Source organism: Bos grunniens, chromosome 23 (assembly GCF_055505025.1).
Source record: "Bos grunniens cultivar Pamir isolate PY7600 chromosome 23, Bosgru_T2T1.0, whole genome shotgun sequence".
NCBI lineage: Eukaryota > Metazoa > Chordata > Mammalia > Artiodactyla > Bovidae > Bos > Bos grunniens.
This window is the reverse complement of record NC_141187.1, coordinates 11,128,256-11,150,433: the sequence shown is the minus strand read 5'-3', so window position 1 is coordinate 11,150,433 and position 22,178 is coordinate 11,128,256. Positions and strand designations below refer to the sequence as shown.

General features: G+C 38.2%; 1 protein-coding gene across 1 annotated transcript in view; it reads left to right on the top strand.

The window, feature by feature from the left end:
• The window catches only part of SRPK1 (SRSF protein kinase 1), a 73,590-nt gene that overhangs the window by 15,099 nt on the left and 36,313 nt on the right, over positions 1-22,178 (top strand). The window contains 3 exon segments of the mRNA XM_086371343.1: positions 20,116-20,234; positions 21,054-21,162; positions 22,073-22,160. Coding sequence (XP_086227469.1) covers positions 20,116-20,234; positions 21,054-21,162; positions 22,073-22,160 — 316 coding nt within the window.

Here is a 22,178-nt window from a genome sequence, read left to right as displayed (position 1 = left end):
CATAATAGAACATGTATCTCCATGAGAGACATTAAGAGAGAAGACTTTGATGGGACTTCTGTCCTCCCAAGTTTAGCAGTTCACCAGCTGAAACTCAAAAACCAGACAGTTGAGATAAATTGGGGCTCTTTTTGTCTCCTTGTGCTAGCGTGTAAACATAACGAAGACCCAGAACGCTTCTTTCCTCACAGCTGCGTTTCCAGTGCCTAGGAAGGTACCTGGCCTACCTGTTGGCACTCAGTAAGAGTGAGTTAAATGAACACATGTTTGCTTACTTCTGTTCCCTTATTTCATATATGTAATGCTAAAATTTATGGATCAGCCACTGATATAGGATAAAAAGAACCACTGTGTTCCTCAGGAGGTAGGTATTTTTCTGCCTTCATTGTAGGTACTGGGCGACTGAAGCACAGAGAGCTTCTTGAATTAGCAGTGCATTCAAAGTCGTGGGGCTCTAGCAGACTGTAGAACCAGGATCAAACCTAAGTCTCCTAACACCGGAGACCTTGACTGTGTCTCCTGCATCTTTGGTCTCCAGCCCTCATACACTTTTACCATCTTCTTGTCAGAAGAATTTTTCTAAAGCACCGCTTCTGCTGCTTAAGTTTCTTGATTTCCTTCCACATAAAACACTTCAATATTTGACATTTAATAACTTCACAGTCTGATTTCATTAGGTGATTGCTGGGGTTGGGGTGGGGTGTGATGGTTTTCAGTTGAGTGATGAGTAACAGCTGAAAAAGGAAGAGAAGATACTTGCCTTGTATATATACCTTTTCTAGGTATTTATATCAGAGAAGGCAATGGCACCCCACTCCAGTACTCTTGCCTGGAAAATCCCATGGACGGAGGGGCCTGGTGGGCTGCAGTCCATTTGGTTGCGAAGAGTCAGACATGACTGAGCGACTTCACTTTCACTTTTCACTTTCATGCATTGGAGGAGGAAATGGCAACCCACTCCAGTGTTCTTGCCTGGAGAATCCCAGGGACGGGGGAGCCTGGTGGGCTGCCGTCTATGGGGTCGCACAGAGTTGGACACAACTGAAGTGACTTAGCAGCAGCAGCAGGTATTTATATCCCATTTTACAGGCAATGAGCAAAATAAAGTCTGTCCTCATGAAACTCATGAAACTGGGAGTGTGTAGGAAAAAACATCAATCACTGAAGAAAAATGAAGTGGGGTAAAAGGGCAGGGGAGGGTGTGCCCCTAACTACTGTTTTATGTAGGAGTGTCGAGGAGGTTTTCTGAAATGGCAACCCGTTAACATGGATCTAAAGAGATACATGGTCAGTAAGGTGGGTTTGCAGGGGCAGAGCTGGACAGCGAAAAGATTATGTAAGGCCTTATATAAGCCATTATGAAAACATCTATTTTGAGTGTTCAGTTCAGTTCAGTCCCTCAGTCGTGTCCGACTCTTTGCGACCCCATGAATCGCAGCACACCAGGCCTCCCTGTCCATCACCAACTCCCGGAGTTCACCCAGACTCACGTCCATCGAGTCAGTGATGCCATCCAGCCATCTCATCCTCTGTCTTCCCCTTGTCCTCCTGCCCCCAATCCCTCCCAGCATCAGAGTCTTTTCCAGTGAGTCAACTCTTCATATGAGGTGGCCAAAGTACTGGAGTTTCAGCTTTAGCGTCATTCCTTCCAAAGAAATCCCAGGGCTGATCACCTTCAGAATGGCCTGGTTGGATCTCCTTGCAGTCCAAGGGACTCTCAAGAGTCTTCTCCAACACCACAGTTGAAAAGCATCAATTCTTCGGCGCTCAGTCTTCTTCACAGTTCAACTCTCACATCCATACATGACCACTAGAAAAACCATAGCCTTGACTAGACGAACCTTTGTGGGCAAAGTAATGTCTCTGCTTTTGAATATGCTATCTAGGTTGGTCATAACTTTCCTTCCAAGGAGTAAGCGTCTTTTAATTTCATTGCTGCAGTCACCATCTGCAGTGATTTTGGAGCCCAGAAAAATAAAGTCTGACACTGTTTCCCCATCTATTTCCCATGAAGTGATGGGATGGGATGCCATGATCTTCGTTTTCTGAATGTTGAGCTTTAAGCCAACTTTTTCACTCTCCTCTTTCACTTTCATCAAGAGGCTGTTTAGTTCCTCTTCACTTTCTGCCATAAGGGTGTGGTGTCATCTGCATATCTGAGGTTACTGATATTTCTCCTGGCCATCTTAATTCCAGCTTGTGCTTCTTCCAGCCCAGCGTTTCTCATGATGTACTCTGCATATAAGTTAAATAAGCAGGGTGACAATATACAGCCTTGACGAACTCCTTTTCCTATTTGGAACCAGTCTGTTGTTCCATGTCCAGTTCTAACTGTTGTTTCCTGACCTGCATACAAATTTCTCAAGAGGCAGATCAGGTGGTCTGGTATTCCCATCTCTTTCAGGATTTTCCACAGTTTATTGTGATCCGCACAGTCAAAGGCTTTGGCATAGTCAGTAAAGCAGAAATAGATGTTTTTCTGGAACTCTCTTGCTTTTTCCATGATCCAGCGGATGTTGGCAATTTGGTCTCTGGTTCCTCTGCCTTTTCTAAAACCAGCTTGAACATCTGGAAGTTCATGATTCACGGATTGCTGAAGCCTGGCTTGGAGAATTTTGAGCATTACTTTACTAGCGTGTGAGATGGGTGCAATTGTGCAGTAGTTTGAGCATTCTTTGGCATTGCTTTTCTTTAGGATTGGAATGAAAATGGACCTTTTCCAGTCCTGTGGCCACTGCTGAGTTTTCCAAATTTGCTGGCATATCGAGTGCAGCACTTTTACAGTGTCGTCTTTCAGGATTTGAAATAGCTCGACTGGAATTCCATCACCTCCACTAGCTTTGTTCATAGTGATGCTTTCTAAGGCCCACTTGACTTCACATTTCAGGATGTCTGGCTCTAGGTGATTGATTACACCATCGTGATTATCTGGGTCGTGAAGCTCTTTTTTGTACAGTTCTTCTGTGTATTCTTGCCACCTCTTCTTAATATCTTCTGCTTCTGTTAGGTCCATACCATTTCTGTCCTTTATCGAGCCCATCTTTGCATGAAATATTCCCTTGGTATCTCTAATTTTCTTGAAGAGATCTCTAGTCTTTCCCATTCTGTTGTTTTCCTCTATTTCTTTGCATTGAAGCTGAGGAAGGCTTTCTTATCTCTTCTTGCTATTCTTTGGAACTCTGCATTCAGATGCTTATATCTTTCCTTTTTTCCTCTGCTTTTCGCTTCTCTTCTTTTCACAGCTATTTGTAAGGCCTCCCCAGACAGTCATTTTGCTTTTTTGCATTTCTTTTCCATGGGGATGGTCTTGATTCCTGTCTCCTGTACAATGTCACAAACCTCCGTCCATAGTTCTTCAGGCACTCTATCAGATCTAGGCCCTTAAATCTATTTCTCACTTCCACTGTATAATCATCAGGGATTTGATTTAGGTCATACCTGAATGGTCTAGTAGTTTTCCCTACTTTCTTCAATTTAAGTCTGAATTTGGCAATAAGGAGTTCATGATGTGAGCCACAGTCCACTCCTGGTCTTGTTTTTGCTGACTGTGTAGAGCTTCTCCATCTTTGGCTGCAAAGAATATAATCAATCTGATTTCGGTGTTGACCATCTGGTGATGTCCATGTGTAGAGTCTTCTCTTGTGTTGTTGGAAGAGGGTGTTTGTTATGACCAGTGCATTTTCTTGGCAAAACTCTATTAGTCTTTGCCCTGCTTCATTCCATATTCCAAGGGTAAATTTGCCTGTTACTCCAGGTGTTTCTTGACTTCCTACTTTTGCATTCCAGTCTCTATAATGAAAAGGACATCTTTTTTGGGTGTTAGTTCTAAAAGGTCTTGTAGGTCTTCATAGAACCGTTCAACTTCAGCTTCTTCAGCGTTCCTGGTTGGGGCATAGACTTGGATTACTGTGATACTGAATGGTTTGCCTTGGAAACGAAGAGAGATCATTCTGTCGTTTTTGAGATTGCATCCAAGTACTGCATTTCAAAGTCTTTTGTTGACCATGATGGCTACTCCATTTCTTCTGAGGGATTCCTGCCCACAGTAGTAGATATAATGGCCATCTGAGTTAAATTCACCCATTCCAGTCCATTTGAGTTCGCTGATTCCTAGAATGTCGACATTCACTCTTGCCATCTCTTGTTTGACCACTTCCAATTTGCCTTGATTCGTGGACCTGACATTCCAGGTTCCTATGCTATATTGCTCTTTACAGCATTGGACCTTGCTTCTGTCACCAGTCACATCCACAGCTGGGTATTCTTTTTGCTTTGGCTCCATCCCTTCATTCTTTATGGAATTATTTCTCCACTGATCTCCAGTAGCATATTGGGCACCTACTGACCTGGGGAGTTCCTCTTTCAGTATCCTATCATTTTGCCTTTTCATACTGTTCATGGGGTTCTCAAGGCAAGAATACTGAAGTGGTTTGCCGTTCCCTTCTCCAGTGGACCATTCTGTCAGACCTCTCCACATGACCCGCCCGTCTTGGGTGGCCCATGGGCATGGCTTAGTTGCATTGAGTTAGACAAGGCTGTGGTCCTAGTGTGATTAGATTGACTAGTTTTCTGTCAGTATGGTTTCAGTGTGTCTGCCCTCTGGTGCCCTCTGGCAACACCTACCGTCTTACTTGGGTTTCTCTTATCTTGGATGTGGGGTATCTCTTCACGGCTGTTCCAGCAAAGCACAGCCGCTGCTCCTTACCTTGGACGAGGGGTATCTCCTCACCGCCCGCCCCCTCCTCTAGGCCCTCCTGTGCCCGGGCAGCCACGGCTCCTTGGAGGTGGGGTTGCTTCTCCTGGCCGCCACCCCTGGCCTCGGGCGGGGGGTAGGTCCTCCCGGCCGCCGCTCCTGACATTGGCCGTTCCTGTGCCATCACAGCCTAGCACTCTCGGCTGCCTCCCTTCAGGCATGGGGTCCTTGCGGCTTCTGCCCCTGACATGGGGTAGCTCCTCTTGGCTGCGCTAAGTGTAGTGGTTACCTAATACGTAATATGTTATTATATATTATTACATATTAGTGCTTTATTAAAGATTGCCCATTGTTTTTTGGTTTTGTTTTTTAAGTATAATAAGTCCAAAATGCTCCCTGTAGAAGCCTAGGCTGCTGAGATTAAGAGATCACAGATTGCCATCTAGTGGCTGTGTAATCATAAATGTGGGTAAACCTTCCAGAAAATAAGCAGGCTCTACAGAAGTTTGCGGAGAAGGCAATGGCACCCCCACTCCAGTACTCTTGCCTGGAAAATCCCGTGGGCGGAGGAGCCTGGTAGGCTGCAGTCCATGGGGTCGCCAAGAGTTGGACATGACTGAGCGACTTCACCTTCATTCACTTCACTTTCATGCATTGTAGAAGGAAATGGCAACCCACTCCAGTGTTCTTGCCTGGAGAATCCCAGGGACGGGGGAGCCTGGTGGGCTGCCGTCTATGGGGTCGCACGGAGTCAGACACGACTGAAGTAGCTTAGCAGCAGCAGCACAGAAGTTTGTGTTGCCATCTTAGGTGTATCAGTGCAAAATGTGGATGCCTGAGGGGGGGGAAAAAAACCTTTATATATGAACTATTGTGTACCTCTACCCTCAAACACTTTATATAGTCCCTTTGAACAAAGACATTCATTTGTATATTCACAATTTAATTATCAAAATAGGAAATAAAGTGTTAATAACAGTAATTTAGATCTTATTTAATTTTTGAATTTTTGTCAATTGTCTCAATGTCTTTTGTAGAAAAAGGGTTTTTTTTCTGGTGTATCTAACCCAGGATCATGCACTGTATTTAGTTTTTGTGTCTCCTAAATCTACAGCAGTTCCTGGCCTGCCTTTGTGTTTCCCGACATTGGTGCTTTTTAAGAATATAGGCCATTTGTTTCTGAAATTTCTCTCAGTTTGCTTTTTTCTGTTTCCATGTGATTCGGCTTATATGTGTTGGCACTACCTAAGTGAAATGTATCTTCCTTGGGGCATCACATCAGGAGACAATTGATACCTGTCTCAGTATTGGTGATATTATCTTTGCTGAGTTAACGTAGTGACTACCACGTTTCTTTACCATAAAATTAAAATTTTTTCCTCTTTGCAATTCATAAATTATTTCTGGGGAGATATTTTGACCTGTATGTGTAATTTTTTCCTTATCAAAATTTCACTGTTTCAGCATTCATTATTGATTCCCACCTAAAGCAGTTATTGATATGATGGTTACAAAATGGTAATTACCTAATTCTACGATTTCCTTCTATGTAGTTAATTGGTCAGCATTGTGTTACTAGAAAACTTTCCCTTTACTCCATTCATTTGTTTATCATTCTAGCCATCAACATTAACATAAATTTATGGGGTCTCTTTCATTCAGTAGAGTTTAATCAATTGCACTCATTATTATGATGCTCATATTCTTTCATATTTGGCCATTGGGACCCCTTCACACTGGCTTTTGTTTCTTTGACAGGTCTCCTTTATTCTTTGAGCACTTCTCTACTTTCTGGTACAAGATAATTCTATGTTTATCTTGTGCTTTTTCTGCCCCAACCCTGGAATCAGTCATTTCTTTGAGGAGCCCTGGTTCCTTTTAGTGAGGACTGGTGTTCAGAAGCCAAGATTTGGGTATGTTTTTAACTAAACTTTTAAAGTATGATTTTAATACTTCTGTATCACAATATGTTGGAATAGTAGGTTTCTGTGATATCACAGTTCTTTATTTCTGATGAAAAACCTAGGTGGTAGAAGCTGTAATAACTCTTGGGCCCATTCTTTGACATTGCTCCAGTAACCTACTTTAGTGTAAGGCAATGATAATTAATGTTGTAATGTTGTAATTGAAGCTCCATATTTCCATTTTGAAATAATACCACTGTACACTGTGTAACTAAGTAAAGTACTGAATGCATGAAGACATCTAAATTTCCTATCCCTGTAATAATCTGTAAAGTCAATTCCAAACTTTATGTAAAATATGAGCATAATAATCTAAAAAATTTCCAGAAAAGTATACTCCATTTTGAGGCTTTTTTGTTATATGGTGTGAGAAAATGTTCTAATTTGATTTTTTTACATGTAGCTGTCCTGTTTTTCCAGCACCACTTTTTTTTAATTGACCCATGTCCCCTAGCATACACAAAGGCTATTATTTCTCTTATTTTTATATATACAATTTTATTTGTATATTTATTTTTGGCTGTGCTGGGTCTTTGTTGCTGGGTGGGCTTTTCTCTAGTTGTGGTGAGTGGGGGCTACTCTGTAGTTGTAGTGTGCAGGCTCTCGACGTGGAGGCTTTTCTTGTTGCAGAGCGGGGGCTCCAGGGCACATGGGCTTCAGTAGTTTTGGCATGTGGGCGCAGTAGTTGCGGCTCCCAGGCTGTAGAGCACCAGCTCAGTAGTTGTGGCAAATGGGCTTAGTTGCTCTGCAGCATCTGGGATCTTCCAAGATCAGGGATCAAACCCACGTTTCCTGTGTTGGCAGGCAGATTCTGTACCACTGAACCACCAGGGTAGCCCCAGCACCACTTATTGAAGATACTGTCTTTTCCCCATTGTATATTCTTGCCTCCTTTGTCATAGGTTAGTTACATAAGTGCATGAGTTTATTTCTGGGCTCTCAGTTCTATTCCATTTATCTATGTTGCCATTTTTGTTCCATTACCATACTGTTTTGATAATTGTAGGTTTGTAGTATAATTTAAAATCAGGGCACCTGATACCTCCAGCTCTTTTATTCTTTCTCAAGATTATTTTGGCTCTTCAGAATCTTTTGTGTTCTCATACAGACTTTAGAATTACTAGTTCTATGGAAAATGCTATTGGTATTTTTAACAGGAACTGCATTGAATCTATAGATTACCTTGAGTAGCATGGTCATTTTAACAGTATTCTTCCACTTTGTGAACACAGCTAATTTTTCAATCTGTGTTGTCTTCAGTTTCTTTCATCTGTGTATTATAGTTTTCTGAGTACAGATCTTTTTCTTTAGTTAGATTTATTCCTAAGTATTTTATTCTTTTAGATGTGATGGTAATTTGGGTTGTTTTTAAATTTCTCTTTCTGATAGTTTATTAGTATATAGAAATGCAACAAAGTTTTGTGTATTAATTTTGTATCCTGCAATTTTACCTATTCACTGATGACATCCAGTAGTATTTGGGTGTTATCTCTAGGATTTTCTGTGAATAGTATCGTGTTATCTGGAGACAATGACAGTTTCACTTCTTCCTTTCCAATTTGGACTCCTTTTATTTATTAGTCCTAGTGGGTTTTTGATGGATTTTTTAGGATTTCTAGATGTAGTGTCATGTCTTCTGCAAATAATAACAGTTACACTTTTTCCTTTCTAATTTGGATGCCTTTTATTTCTCTTTCTTGCCTAATTGTGCTGGCTGGGACTTCAGTCCTATATTGAATACAAGTGGTGAGAGTGGGCATCCCTGTCTTGTTCCTGATCTTAGAGGAAAAGCTTCCAGCTTTTCACCATTGAGCATGATGGTCATTGTGGGCTTGTCACATCTGGCCTTGATGATACTGAGATATATTTCCCCTATAGCTGCTTTGTTGAGAGTTTTTAATCATAAATGGATGCTGAATTTTGTCAAATGCTTTTTCTGCATCTGTTGAGAAGATCATGTGATTTTTATCCTTCATTTTTTAATGTGGTATATCATGTTGACTGATTTGCAGATGTTGAACCATTCTTCATCCTTGGAGTAAACCTAACTTGATCATGATATAGGAGAAGGCAATGGCACCCCACTCCAGTACTCTTGCCTGGCAAATCCCATGGACGGAGGAGCCTGGTAGGCTGCAGTCCATGGGGTCCCTAAGAGTCAGACACAACTGAGTGACTTCACTTTCACTTTCCACTTTCATGCATTGGAGAAGGAAATGGCAACCCACTCCAGTGTTCTTGCCTGGAAAATCCCATGGACAGAGAAGCCTGGTAGGCTGCAGTCCGTGGGGTCACACAGAGTCGGACACGACTGAAGCGACTTGGCGGCGGCGGTGGCGGATCATGATATATGATCTTTTCAATGTATTATTTAATTCGGTTTACTAATGTTTTGTTGAGGATTTTTGCGTGTATGTTCATCAGTGATACTGGCCTGTAATTTTCTTTTCTTGTGGCATACTTGTCTAGTTTTGGAATTGGAGTATTTATCCTCAAAATGAATTTGAAAGAGTTCTCTTCTCTACTGTTTTTTGAAAGAGTTTGTGAAGGATTGGTATTAATTCTTATTTGAATATTTATTAGAATTCACCAGTGAAACTGACTGATCCTGGTTGTTAAGAGGTTTTTGACTGCTGATTTAATCTCCTTACTAGTAATCAGCCTGTGTTCAGATTTTGTATTTCACCATGATTCAGTATTGATAAATTGTATGTTTCTAGAAATTTATCCATTTCTTATAGGTTGTCAAATTTGTTGGCATTTAATTGTTCATAATATCAGTTACGATCCTTTGTATTTCTCTTGCATCAGCTGTAACATCTCTTTCATTTCTGATTTTGAGTCTTCTCTTTTTGGTGAGTCTAGCTAAAGGCTTGTCAGTTTTGTTTACCTTTTCAAAGAACTAGCTCTTAGTTCCATTGATCTTCTCTCTTGTCTTTTCAATCTATTTCATTTGTTTCTGCTCTCATCATTATTTCCTTTCTTCTAGTAATTTTGGGCTTTGTTTGTTCTTTTTCTCGTTCTTTGAGGTGGAAAGGTAGGATGTTTACTTGGGACTTACTTCTTCAGGTAGGCATTTATCACTCTCCAGTTCCCTCTTGGAATTGCTTTTACTTCATCCCACAAATTTTGGTATGTTACTCTTCCATTTTCATTTGTCTCAAGGTATTTATTTTCCTTTTGATTTTTTTTCTAAAGAAACAGCCCATTTGTTGTTCAGTAGCATATTGATTTTTGTTTTTAATTTATTTTTGGTTCACTGGGTCTTCATTGTAGTGCATGGGCTCCTCATTTCTGTGGCTTGTCGTTGTGGAGCACAGGCTCTAGGCATACGGGCTTCAGTGGCTGCAGCATGTGGACTCAGGCGTTGTGGCTCACAGGCCTAGTTGCTCCTTGTTATGTGGAATCTTCCTGGACCAGGAATTGAACCCGTGTCCCCTGCGTTGGCAGGTGGATTTTTATCCTCTGTACCACCAGCAAAGTCCAGCATGTTATTTTATGTCCACATACTTGTGAAAATTTTCAGTTTTCTCCATGTACTTAATTTTTAGTTTCATATCATATGGTCAGAAAAGATGCCTGATATAATTTCAGTCCTCTTAAATTTATTAAGGCTTATTTTGTGGCCTATCATATGATCTGTCTTGGAAAGTCTTCCATGTATACTTTAGAAGAATGTGCTTTCTGTTGGTTTGGAAGTCCATCTGGTCTAATGTATCTTGTAGTGCTTATTTTTCCTAATTGATTGTCTGGATGGTGTCTCCATTGACTTTAGTAGGTTACTAAAATCCCCTACTGTTATTGTATTGCTGTCTTTTTCTTTAATAATACGTTTGCTTTATATATTCAGGTGTTCCTTTGTTGGGTACATGCGTGCATGCTGCATGTTTAGTTGCTCAGTCATTCTGACTCTTTATGACCCTTTGAACTACAGCCTGCCAGGCTCCTCTGTCCATGGAATTGTTCAGGCAAGAATACTGTAATGGGTTGCCATTTCCTTTTCTAAAGGATCTTCCTAATCCAGGGACTGAATGCATGTCTCCTCTGTCTCCTTTATTTCAGGCAGATTCTTTACCCACTTAGCCATCGAGGAAGCCTGTTGGGTGTATAAATACTTATAAATATTATATTTCATATTGGATTGTCTTCTTTCTCCTTATGTAATACCCATATTTGTCTGTTTAATACAGTCTGAGGTTTAAAGCCTCTTTTGTCTGATACAGTTATAGCTACTCCAGCTTTATTTTGGTTTTCATTTGGATGGAATATCTTTCTATCCCTTTACTTTCAATCTGTCTGCATTGTTTCATCTGAAGTGAGTCTAGTTGCTTGAGATGGGTCTTGTTTTTTTCTTTTTTTTATTTTTAAATTTACTCAGCCGTTCTGTTGACTTTTGATTGGAACATTTAATCTGTTTACATTTAAAGTAATTATTGGTAAGTATGTGCTTATTGCCATTTTGTTAATTGTTTACTGTCTGTTTTTGTAGTTCCTCTCTTAATTTCTTTTCTTGTGCTCTTCCTTTGTGGTTTGATGACTTCTTTTAGTGGGTTATTTACATTTTTTTCTCTTTATCTTTTTTAATTTTCTGGGTTTTGCTTTGTGGTTACTGTGAGGCTTACATATTTAACAGTCTATTTTATAAAGTTAGTAGCAACTAAGTTTGATCCTGTTTGAAGCTCAGCATTTTTATTCTTTCCTTTCCTTCCCTCATTTTATGTTTTTGATCTCACATTTTACTTGTGTATCCCTTAATTATTGTTACCATAATTATTTTCACAACTTTTGTCTTTTAACCCTCATACTGTTAATAGCTATAATAGTGATTAGTCCGTTTTATTTTTACTTTTCCAGTGAGATTTCTTCTTTCATGTATTTTCTTACTACCAATTAGCATTCTTTCTTTCCAGCTTAAAGAAATCCCTGTAACATTTCTTGTTAAGGCCAGTTTGGTAGTGGTGAACAATTTTAGATTTTGTTTGTCTGAAAGACTCTTATCTCCTTGAATTCTGAATCACTTTCCTAGGTAGAGTATTCTTGGTTAAAAGGTTTTGTCCTTTTGTTTTTTCTTTTAGCAGTTTGACATATTGGCCATTTCCTTCTAACCTGCAAAGTTTTTGTTGAAGAATCTACTGATAATCTTATGGGGGTTCCCTTGCCACATAACAAGTTGTTTTCTTCTTGCTGCTTTTAGTATTTTCTCCTTGTCCTTAACTTTTGAGATTTCAGCTAGAATGTTTTGGTGTGCATCTCTTTGGGTCTGTCTTCTTTGGAACCTTCTGGGATTCCTGGATCTGGATGTCTGCTGTGTGGAGTGTCAACTTTATTATACAGACTTTCAGTTAACCTCCCTCTTTACCATCCCTCTTCTCAACCTGCGTTCCTGTCCCCCTTCTCTACTTTAGGTCACCTTACACTTTTCTTTTCCCCTAGATTGCCAGAGCATTTCTCTCTCTCCCTGTCTCTACATTGTAGTAGATTTATCATTTTATTTTAGTTTTATTGGCTTTGAGTGAACAGATGATATAAATGTAATTGTGCAGTCTATTATAGTTTCTGTTTCTAGCTTTTTGCTTTAATAAATGCTGTGATAGCCATTGTTATATCTAAATCTTTGTGTATGTGTTAATTTTTCTATAATAAAACAGATTCACAGGAAGTTGCAAAGATAGGACAGGGAGGTCCCAGGGAGGCTTTGTCCAGTTTTCCCCAGTGGTTGCTTCTTAACAATATGTAAGAAATTGACCTTGGTATAAAGTGTGTGTGGTGTGTGTGCTTATCTTAATTTTTAGGATAAATATAAGTGAAATCATTCAAAATTATTGTGACTATTACCTAATTATGCAAATGACCTATTTAAAATGCTTCTTGTTGTAAGTAACCAAATTCAAACTCACTTCCCAGGCTGTATCTAGAGGGGTTAATGGGGCTTCCCTGATGACTCAGTGGTAAAGAATCCACCTGCAATGCAGGAGACATGGGTTCGATCCGTGGGTTGGGAAGATTCCCTGGGGAAGGAAATGGCAACCTACTCCAGTATTCTTGCCTGAAAAATTCCACGGACAGAGCAGCCTGGTGGGCTACAGTCCATGGGGTCGCAAAAGAGTCAGACACAACTTAACAACTAAACAACAAAGAGCGGTTAATCTGTGAGGCTGGACTCTGAGTATATCTCCATGGATCTGCCTGTTTTCTCCACTCCTAGCCAGTAAATGGCTTAGCTTAGTTTTTCTGTATTTTAACATCATTTTCAGACATTTGCCTCCTATTTGGTGGTAGTACTCCCCTCTGACAATTGCTTGGTTCTTATTGCTTAAAATTTCAGAAGTAGAACTTTCAACATCAATTCTTTCCTTCCCTAAAGATTTCTAGGTCTTGCTTGGATCATGCAAGGGAGGTGTTTACCTATGGGAAGGAAGGGTAGTTAGGCTAGGTGATTGGCAGCCTTGCCAAGTTGTGGAGGGTTATTTCCTAAAAGTAAATGATACCAGACAGAAGCAGCAGCTGAGCATGAGAGAAGTCCATTCTCCCTGCACTCTTCCCAACCTAACAGTAAGTTGAATTTTTTTTTTTTTTTTAATTTTGCCTATTTTGAAATGATGTGGCTGTTTCCTGAGTAATTCTCATAGGAAAAGATGCCAACAATTCAGAATTGTACTATATAAGACAAAATTTTTTATTCACTCTTTTCCAAGAGGGGAACCAACCTGTTAACAATTGTCTGTATCCTTGCAATTCTTAGTTTGTTTACTAATATATGTACCTGTATACATTTTTTAAAAAATTAAAGCACACACACACACATATATATTATCCAGTTACTTGCTTTTTTCATCATAATGGTGTGTCTTAACTTTCCTTGAATAGTACCTCTCCAGTTACTTGAATGTGCTGTAAATTACTTAATTGTTAATATTGATTACAAATTATATTCATTTTTTTTACACTAACAATAAAGTGATGACTTTTTTTGCTTTAGTCTTTATTTCCTGCTTAGTTAAAAGATCTAGGAGTCTAGATATTGTTGTGACATCACAGCATCATGCTAAGGCACTGTTACAAGTTCTCTCATAATGTTTTGGGATTGCTTTTTTCCTATGTTGATTTTTTTTATCCCCAAATTGTGGTAAAATACACATAACAAAATCTACCACCTTAACCATTTTAACTGTACAGCTCAGTCATGTTAAGTACATTCACACTGTTGTACAACTATCACCACCATCCATCCCCATAACACTTCTCATCTCATAGAACCGAAACTCTATATATCCATTAAACATTTTGAGTCTTTGCTTTCAACTCTTTAGGTATATGCCCAGAGTAGAATTGTTGAATTATATAGTGATTCTGTCTTTAATCTGGGGGCAGGAGGGGAGGACCCACCATACTGCTTTTCATAGCACCTGCAGCATTTTTACATTCTCAGCAGCAAAGCACAAAGTTTCCAGTTTCTCCATACTCTTGTCAACATAGTTATTTTAAAATATGTACCTGTACTTTAAAACGCATTAATAATAAGTAATATATATTAATCACTACCTATGTACAAGGTGACTCAGTGGTCAAGAATCCACCTGCCAATGCAGGAGACATGGGTTTGATCCCTGATTCTTGAAGATCCCCTGGAGGAGAAAATGACAACCCGCTCCAGTATTCTTGCCTGAAAAATCCCATAGATGGATGAGCCTGGTGAGCTACAGTCCATAGGATCACAAAGAGTTAGATACGACTGAGCACACACACGTACATAATAAGATTATGCTAATTATTATGTTAAATGTCAGGTTCTCACAGCAGTTAGTATCCTCATTCTGTAGATGAGTTGCTTTCGACTGCTTTGGATGTCAGGGTTTCTGCTTTGAATGTCAGTTTATGCTAGTGCTGTCAAATTAACTGGAGAGCTTTTCTAACTCTTAGAGATACACTGGTACACTTTATTTTAAAAGAATTTTTAAAAAAGAATTACTCAATTAACTCTTCATTGAAAATGTAGTAGCACTTGACCTTACTATCTGGACTTGTTGCTTTTTAGGAGTGGTTCTTCAGTTTTTTAATCTACATGATTGTTATATCCATGTAGGTGTTTTGGTTTTTTTTTTTTGTTCAGTAAAACTGAGCATAAAAAACAAAAACTATAGAAAAATTTTTTGCAAGTACTTTTTTCTCCCCCATGAATTAGGCATGCAATTGAATCTCTCCCCATTGCCTCCATTTGTATTTTGTGATAAAAACATGATTAACCTCAGGCCGGAGAAGGCAATGGCAACCCACTCCAGTACTCTTGCCTGGAAAATGCCATGGATGGAGGAGCCTGGTAGGCTGCAGTCCATGGGGTCGAGAAGAGTCGGACACGACTGAGCGACTTCACTTTCACGCATTGGAGAAGGAAATGGCTACCCACTCTAGTGTTGTTGCCTGGAGAATCCCAGGGACGGCGGAGCCTGGTGGGCTGCCGTCTATGGGGTCGCACAGAGTCGGACACGATGAGGTGACTTAGCAGCAGCAGCAGCAACCTCAGGCAGTGTAAAGGCACTTTTGGGGGTAGTTTATGGGTAAGGTCAATAAGATTTCCAAATGTATGATAATGATTTAGCCAAATGGCATTAAGCCAGCCATGTGTTGGAGTCATACTTAAAAGCAATCAGAGCCAATTTTTTTAAAATAAAACATTTGAAGTATAAACAATAAAATAACAAATAAATAATAGTAGCTCCTACTCAGCCTAAGAAAATCTCATTGTTGTATATGATGCCATGTGTACTCCTCCTTGATCATATCTCTATATTAGTAGTTCACTTGTGGAATATAGCTATCCTGAATTTGTCTTGTATTTCTTTTGTGTTGTTACTTTATTCTTTCTTTTTACTCAGCTTTTTAAAAACTGAGATATGATTGGCATATAATACTGTGTACGTTTAATGCGTATAACATATTTGATGAATTTATATCACATTGTGATTGACATTGTAGTGTTAACTAACGTCTGTTATATCTTATTATTTCTTCCAGTGGTAGGAGCAGTTAAGATCTAGCCTCTTAGAAATTTTGATGTTTGTAATATAGTTTTATTGTCTATAATGACCATACTGTGTGTCAGAGCTCCAACAATTATTTACTGACTAGTTGCAGTTGTGCAATTATTTATATTTTAACTACACATTGGCTGTTTTGTATGTTTTTAAACTCTGAAGGTGGGATACGTTGTATATATTCTACAGCTTGCTATTTGCATTCCATCTTACGTTTGTGCAATTCATTCATACTGATGGATGTAACGTCTTCATTTTTCAGCTCAGTTCAGTTCAGTCGCTCAGTAGTGTCCAACTCTTTGCGACCCCATGAATTGCAGTACACCAGGTCTCCCTGTTCATCACCAACTCCCGGAGTTCACTCAGACTCACGTCCATCGAGCTAGTGATGCCATCCAGCCATCTCATCCTCTGTCGTCCCCTTCTCCTCCTGCCCCCAATCCCTCCCAGCATCAGAGTCTTTTCCAATGAGTCAACTCTTCACATGAGGTGGCCAAAGTACTGGAGTTTCAGCATCTTTCCTTCCAAAGAAATCCCAGGGCTGATCACCTTCAGAATGGACTGGTTGGATCTCCTTGCAGTCCAAGGGACTCTCAAGAGTCTTCTCCAACACCACAGTTCAAAAGCATCAATTCTTCCGCACTCAGCCTTCTTCACAGTCCAACTCTCACATCCATACATGACCACAGGAAAAACTGTAGCCTTGACTAGACGGACCTTTGTGGGCAAAGTAATGTCTCTGCTTTTGAATATGCTATCTAAAGTTGGTCATAACTTTCCTTCCAAGGAGTAAGCGTCTTTTAATTTCATGGCTGCAGTCACCATCTGCAGTGATTTTGGAGCCCCAAAAATAAAGTCTGACACTGTTTCCACTGTTTCCCCATTATTTCCCATGAAGTGATGGGACCGGATGCCATGATCTTCGTTTTTACTGTTGGATATATTTTATCAAAATACTATAACTTACCTGTCTCTCCTCTTGATGGACATTTAGTTGTTTTCTGCTTTTCCTTATTTCAGACAGTGCTGCTGTGAACACAATTGCATATGCTTCTTCTGGAGCATTCATAGCAGCAAGATTCATAATAGCTAAATAATAGAAACAGTAGAGATGTCCATCAACTGATTAATGGGTAAATTACAGTCTGGCCTATCTATATAATGGAATATTATTCAGCCATAAAAAGTAATGAAGTACTGATAACACCCTATGGCGTGGATAAACCTTGAAAACATGTTAAGTGAAAATAGTCACAAAGGCCACATAGTATGTGGTTTTCTATATCTGAAATACACAGAATAGGCAAATTCATAGACACATAAAGTAGACCAGTGTTTTCCAGAGTCTGGGGGAAGAGTGTAACAGTGAGTAGCTGTTGATGGGTTGGGGCTTTTTTTGGAGGGAGGGGGATAAAAATGTCCTAAATTTAAATTGTAATGAGATTACACAACTCTGAATATACTTTAACTAGTGAAGTGTACACTTTAGATTGGTGAACTTATGACATGTGAATTGTATCTTTGGTAGCTCAGATGGTAAAGAATTTGCCTGCATTGTGGGAGACCCAGGTTGGATCCCTGGGTTGGGAAGATCCCCTGGAGAAGGAAATGGCAACCCACTCCAGTACTCTTGCCTGGAGAATCCTGTGGACGAAGGAGCCTGGTGGGCTACAATCCATGGGGTCACAAAGAGTCGGACACAGCTGAGCTACTAACACACACACAAAGAAGTTAAAGTAACTTCCAGGAAAGTGTTTTCAAATGCAACCCACTAGTAGGTTATAGACCAATTTAGTGAGTCAGAATGGACTTAACAGTTTCTTTGGTTTTACTTTTTGTTTTAAACTACAGGAATTTCTTCATCATTTATTCTTTAGAAAATGTAGAAGTGTGGAGTTTGTGTGGCTAATTTGAATATATGAATTCATGAAATGTGTAAGTGAACATTCATAAATAGCATATTCTTTATGATGATTATGAATATATAGTATTTGACTACAAAAGACTCAGTAAATTTTTATTTAGTGCTTTGGTTTTGCTATTGAGTGATTGGTGATGATTATACCAATGGAATCTTGAGTTGAAAGGATCCTTCGAAATCAGAGAAAACATTCTAACTTGGCTTTTATTTACCTCTTGATTCACACTCCAGACTTTGTGTCAGAACAAGCTTGGAAGTATAAGGAGAGCAAAACTGTCAAGCTTTTCCACTGCTTTCAGCTTTCTTCCCAAATTTTTGCCTTGATTCTGTTCTATACCACAGCCAAGTATATTCCTATTTCTAATATTACTGGTGTTTTAATTGGGTTATAGATTATTTGACTTCTTTGGAAGCATACTGCTATTAAATTTTGATCTGTTGTTCATTTCAGTTTATATTGGAGATTTTGTAGATGTACTGGGTTAAATTTTGTATCCTTTGAGAGCTTTAAACTACTGATAACAATGGTTTTTCTTCTAAATATAAATAGCATATACTTGTGACATGAAATATTGATAGGTATGAAAAGTTTTAAAGCACAGACTGAAACTATTTTAGAACTCTCCCTTTTTGTTCTAGGAAGACTGGTTTTTAGTTTCAAGTGTTAATAAGCTGAAATTCTTTCTGTAATATTTCTTCAGAAATTTTATACTATTATAACAACCATCAATCAAAGTTACAGTGATATTGAACTCTTTAATCATGTTATCATCTTTTCCTCACTGTCTAATAGTAACTGTCTATGTTTTCTCAAATTTTCTTTCTTTTTTGGGTTTTTGTCTTTTTCTGGCAGAGGCTTTTATTGAGTTGTCTGATGTTCATTGATTGACATCGTGTGTAAAAGCATGGCTTAGTAAAACATGGGTGGTTTGAGAAAGCCAAGATAATACAAGGATCTAAAGGAAACTTAGAGACTATAAATCCTATCCTAAAGATGAAAGAAGGCAGTACATCATTGAAACAATACAAGAGTCTGTAGAAAAGGAACATTCAAGAGAAAAAAGTGGGAATTGCATGTCCGTTTTTCACAACTCAATATTTCACTGCTTTTCAAAAATTTTTCAATTACAGTTCTTAAAATAAAAATTGTAAGACAACAAGTTTGAAATCAGAGAATTTGTTTTAGAAACCTGTCTTAATAAATTTGGAAATGTTCATTCAGACTCATTCCCACTTGGGAAAGTAGGCCAGGTAAGTTTCCCAAAGACATGCTTTCACTAAGAATTGAATCATGCAGTTTTGTAACTACTTTTGTATCCTCTGAGGGACAGAAAGTACCAAGAGTGAGGCAGGTTGGAATGGCCACTGAAAATTCAAATCTAGTCATGCTTGCCAATGTAGTTATGTCTCAGCAGCCCATTAATTTTGCTATTCAATTTTTTTCTGTTGAATCTTTTGGAAAAAAAAACAATCTGATGAAAAAGATTTGAAAATGCAAATAAAATACTGGGAAATGGGAATTAAAATTCCTTTTCCTGCAACTGCTGAAAAGAGTGATGTGGACACTACTTCTTTTGCTCAAAGCTTCATGAAGCAGGCAGCTTTTAAGTGTCAGAGCCTGAATGCAAATCCAAGTCTTTCTGCCTCCTGAACTACTTACTCAGTGCTTAAAAGTTTTAATATAAGTAATTGATGGCATGTAGAGAAAGGAATCAGTTTTAAGTGTTTAGTACATTATAAGATAACATTTTAACCTGTCAAATAAACCAAGTTTTTGAAATTTAGTAATACTTGAATACTCGGAGCCCATGTGTGTCTGGAGATGTAATTCATTACAGCTCTTTCAGAAAAGTCATACTATATAAAAAACATTTGTGGGCACAGATTGGGAAGAAATAATCCAAAGTGTTAATATGTTCAAAATAGAGATGTTTTAGAACAAAATAATTATTTTTCAAATTTCCTATATTTAACGTGTTATTTTTATAAACAGGGAAAATGTTTCTATCTTTATCTGGTAGTTTAGGGGAATAATTCTAAATGCAGAATAAAAATTGTCTAAAAATACTCAACAGCTTTAATTTTTAGTACTGACAGAATGTACCAGAGTAGATAGTGATACCACTAAAGGAAGTAGATTTAAGAGATTGTATAGGAATGAGGGGGAACGTTAACAATATAATAGGAAAAGCAGGATACAAATTTGTTTATAAAGTATGTTTTTTAATAAAAATAACAGCAAATTACTGGAGGAAGATCTAGTTTTACCAGCAGTTTTGAGTATTGAGATTCAAGTAATTTTTCCCCGTTGTACTTTTATATATTTTCCAGATTTTATTTAATCATGTACTGACTTTTTAAAACTAGGCTTTTCCTAACACGAGGTAAAGTGATAGGTAATGTTTTCCTAGGCTGCCACTGCGTAACATTCTGTTTGTGTTATCTGTTCATGGGTCCTGTTTTCTTCTGCTCACATGGAATGAACATGTTTGTATTATTTCTTAGATCTGAAACTCAGCCCCGAGGCTCTGCTCCGCACTCTGAAAGTGACCCGCCCGAGCAAGAAGAGGAGATCCTGGGATCTGATGATGATGAGCAGGAAGATCCCAATGATTACTGCAAAGGTAAGGTTTTCTGTGAGGAGATATCAAGTAAGATATAATTCATGTGTACACTCTTTCATTTGAATATTTGATCTATCAGCATAAATGGTGTTAATGCTTTCTGCTTATTGCATCCTTTTCTCTAAGTATAGGAATTAGTATTTCCTTTTAGTTTGACTTAATTAAAGCTTAGTTTAAGTTAAATGTATCTACTCTCTTTTTCCTTAAAAAATGATAGTGCATATTTTCCTTAGAAAATTTCAGAAATATATTAAACAAAAAGAAAACAAAAGTTATCTATAATGCTATCATCCAGAAGTGAACAGTGATAAGATTTGGTATGTAGACTTTTGAAAAACACATTTTCTCTACTCTTTTCTTAAAGTGATGATTGCTCAGCTACATTGTATTAGAATTACGGATACTTAAAAACCATGGCATAAGATTGCCTGATGTATTTTGTTTCTTTTACAAAACATTCCAGGATTCTTGGGTAGGATTGGATCTTGTAACAGAATGTATCTTACCATTGAGGAGAACTTTGTTCTTCTTAGCAGGCAGAGATAGGTGTTTAAATCCTTTGATTCCTGCCACTGTTATCAGCCTTTTCTGGTCTTCTGGTTTGTTTTGTTGTGCTGTGTTTTGGAAAAGTAATTTTTTTTTTTCAAGTTAACATGAGCTCAATAATACTGTGTTGCTGACTTGATTTAAAATTTTCTTTTGTTGAATTGATTGTATTAAAAGAAACCATTTTTATTTGCTGAAGATGTATAAATGTTGGAAAATGTGAGATTTTTTTTTCCTAAGTAAGTGATTCTTTCCCTCTGTTGTTTCTTCCAGGAGGTTACCATCTTGTGAAAATTGGAGATCTGTTCAATGGGAGATATCATGTGATCCGAAAGTTGGGCTGGGGACACTTTTCAACTGTGTGGCTATCATGGGATATTCAGTAAGTTTTAGTACAAGAGGATTAGGTGGTTCCTAAATGTTTGTGTTTAATTTTCCACTTTTAGTCTAGCTCTAGACTGATTTCTTAATAAAAATCTTATAGTTGATAATCTTTATATTCTTGGGCAAATGACTTTCCTCTGGTGAAGCAGCACCTTAGAGGAGACACAAGATTGAATTATTATCAGTAAAGCTCTTGAAACTCCCAAATTCAAAACATTACAGATACTCAAAGAAAGTATAGTGTATTAGTTCATAGTTTTTCCCACTGGAATAGAGCTAAATTTTTAGATGGTATCCTAGACCAACCTGTGTGAAATTATTTTCTTGTGTTTTGTTTCTATAACAGATTTGCTCAGCCATACAGCCATATGTCTAAAACCTCTACATAAAAATCACAGGCAGTTAACATTGGATGTTTACCTTAAAGTGTATCTTCTATCTTTGATGAGACAGCAATTGCTATCTATGCACTATTTTTATCAGTTTTTCACCCAAGTATTTCTTCTGGCTTCTTAGAGGAAAGTATAATATTATAGCTTTTAACCTTTTAGGTTTTACTATATAAGTATACAGAATACTTCTGATTTGGTGAAGTTTCCCCCCTTACTTATCTCCATTTCATGGTTTTACATGGGTTCATGGAGCATTCAGAAAGTGGATTTTAACTCAGAGAAAATGTTTTGATGATTGACATTATCTAGGAACAGATTTTCTTCTTATAAGTTCAATATGGCCAGTTAGTGCTATTAACAGGTGCAGATGATCCCACAGAAATAGTTCTTTGTGTTTGAATACCAGGGAAACATGAAATCAATATACATTCTATCACTGTCTCCCAGTTATGGTTAAATCTTAGCGAAACTGAAAGGTAAGACATTTAGTCTTAATTGCCTGTATTTGTTTCTTAGGGGAAAGAAGTTCGTGGCAATGAAAGTAGTTAAAAGTGCTGAACATTATACTGAAACTGCACTTGATGAAATCCGGTTGCTGAAATCAGTAAGTATTAGATTATAT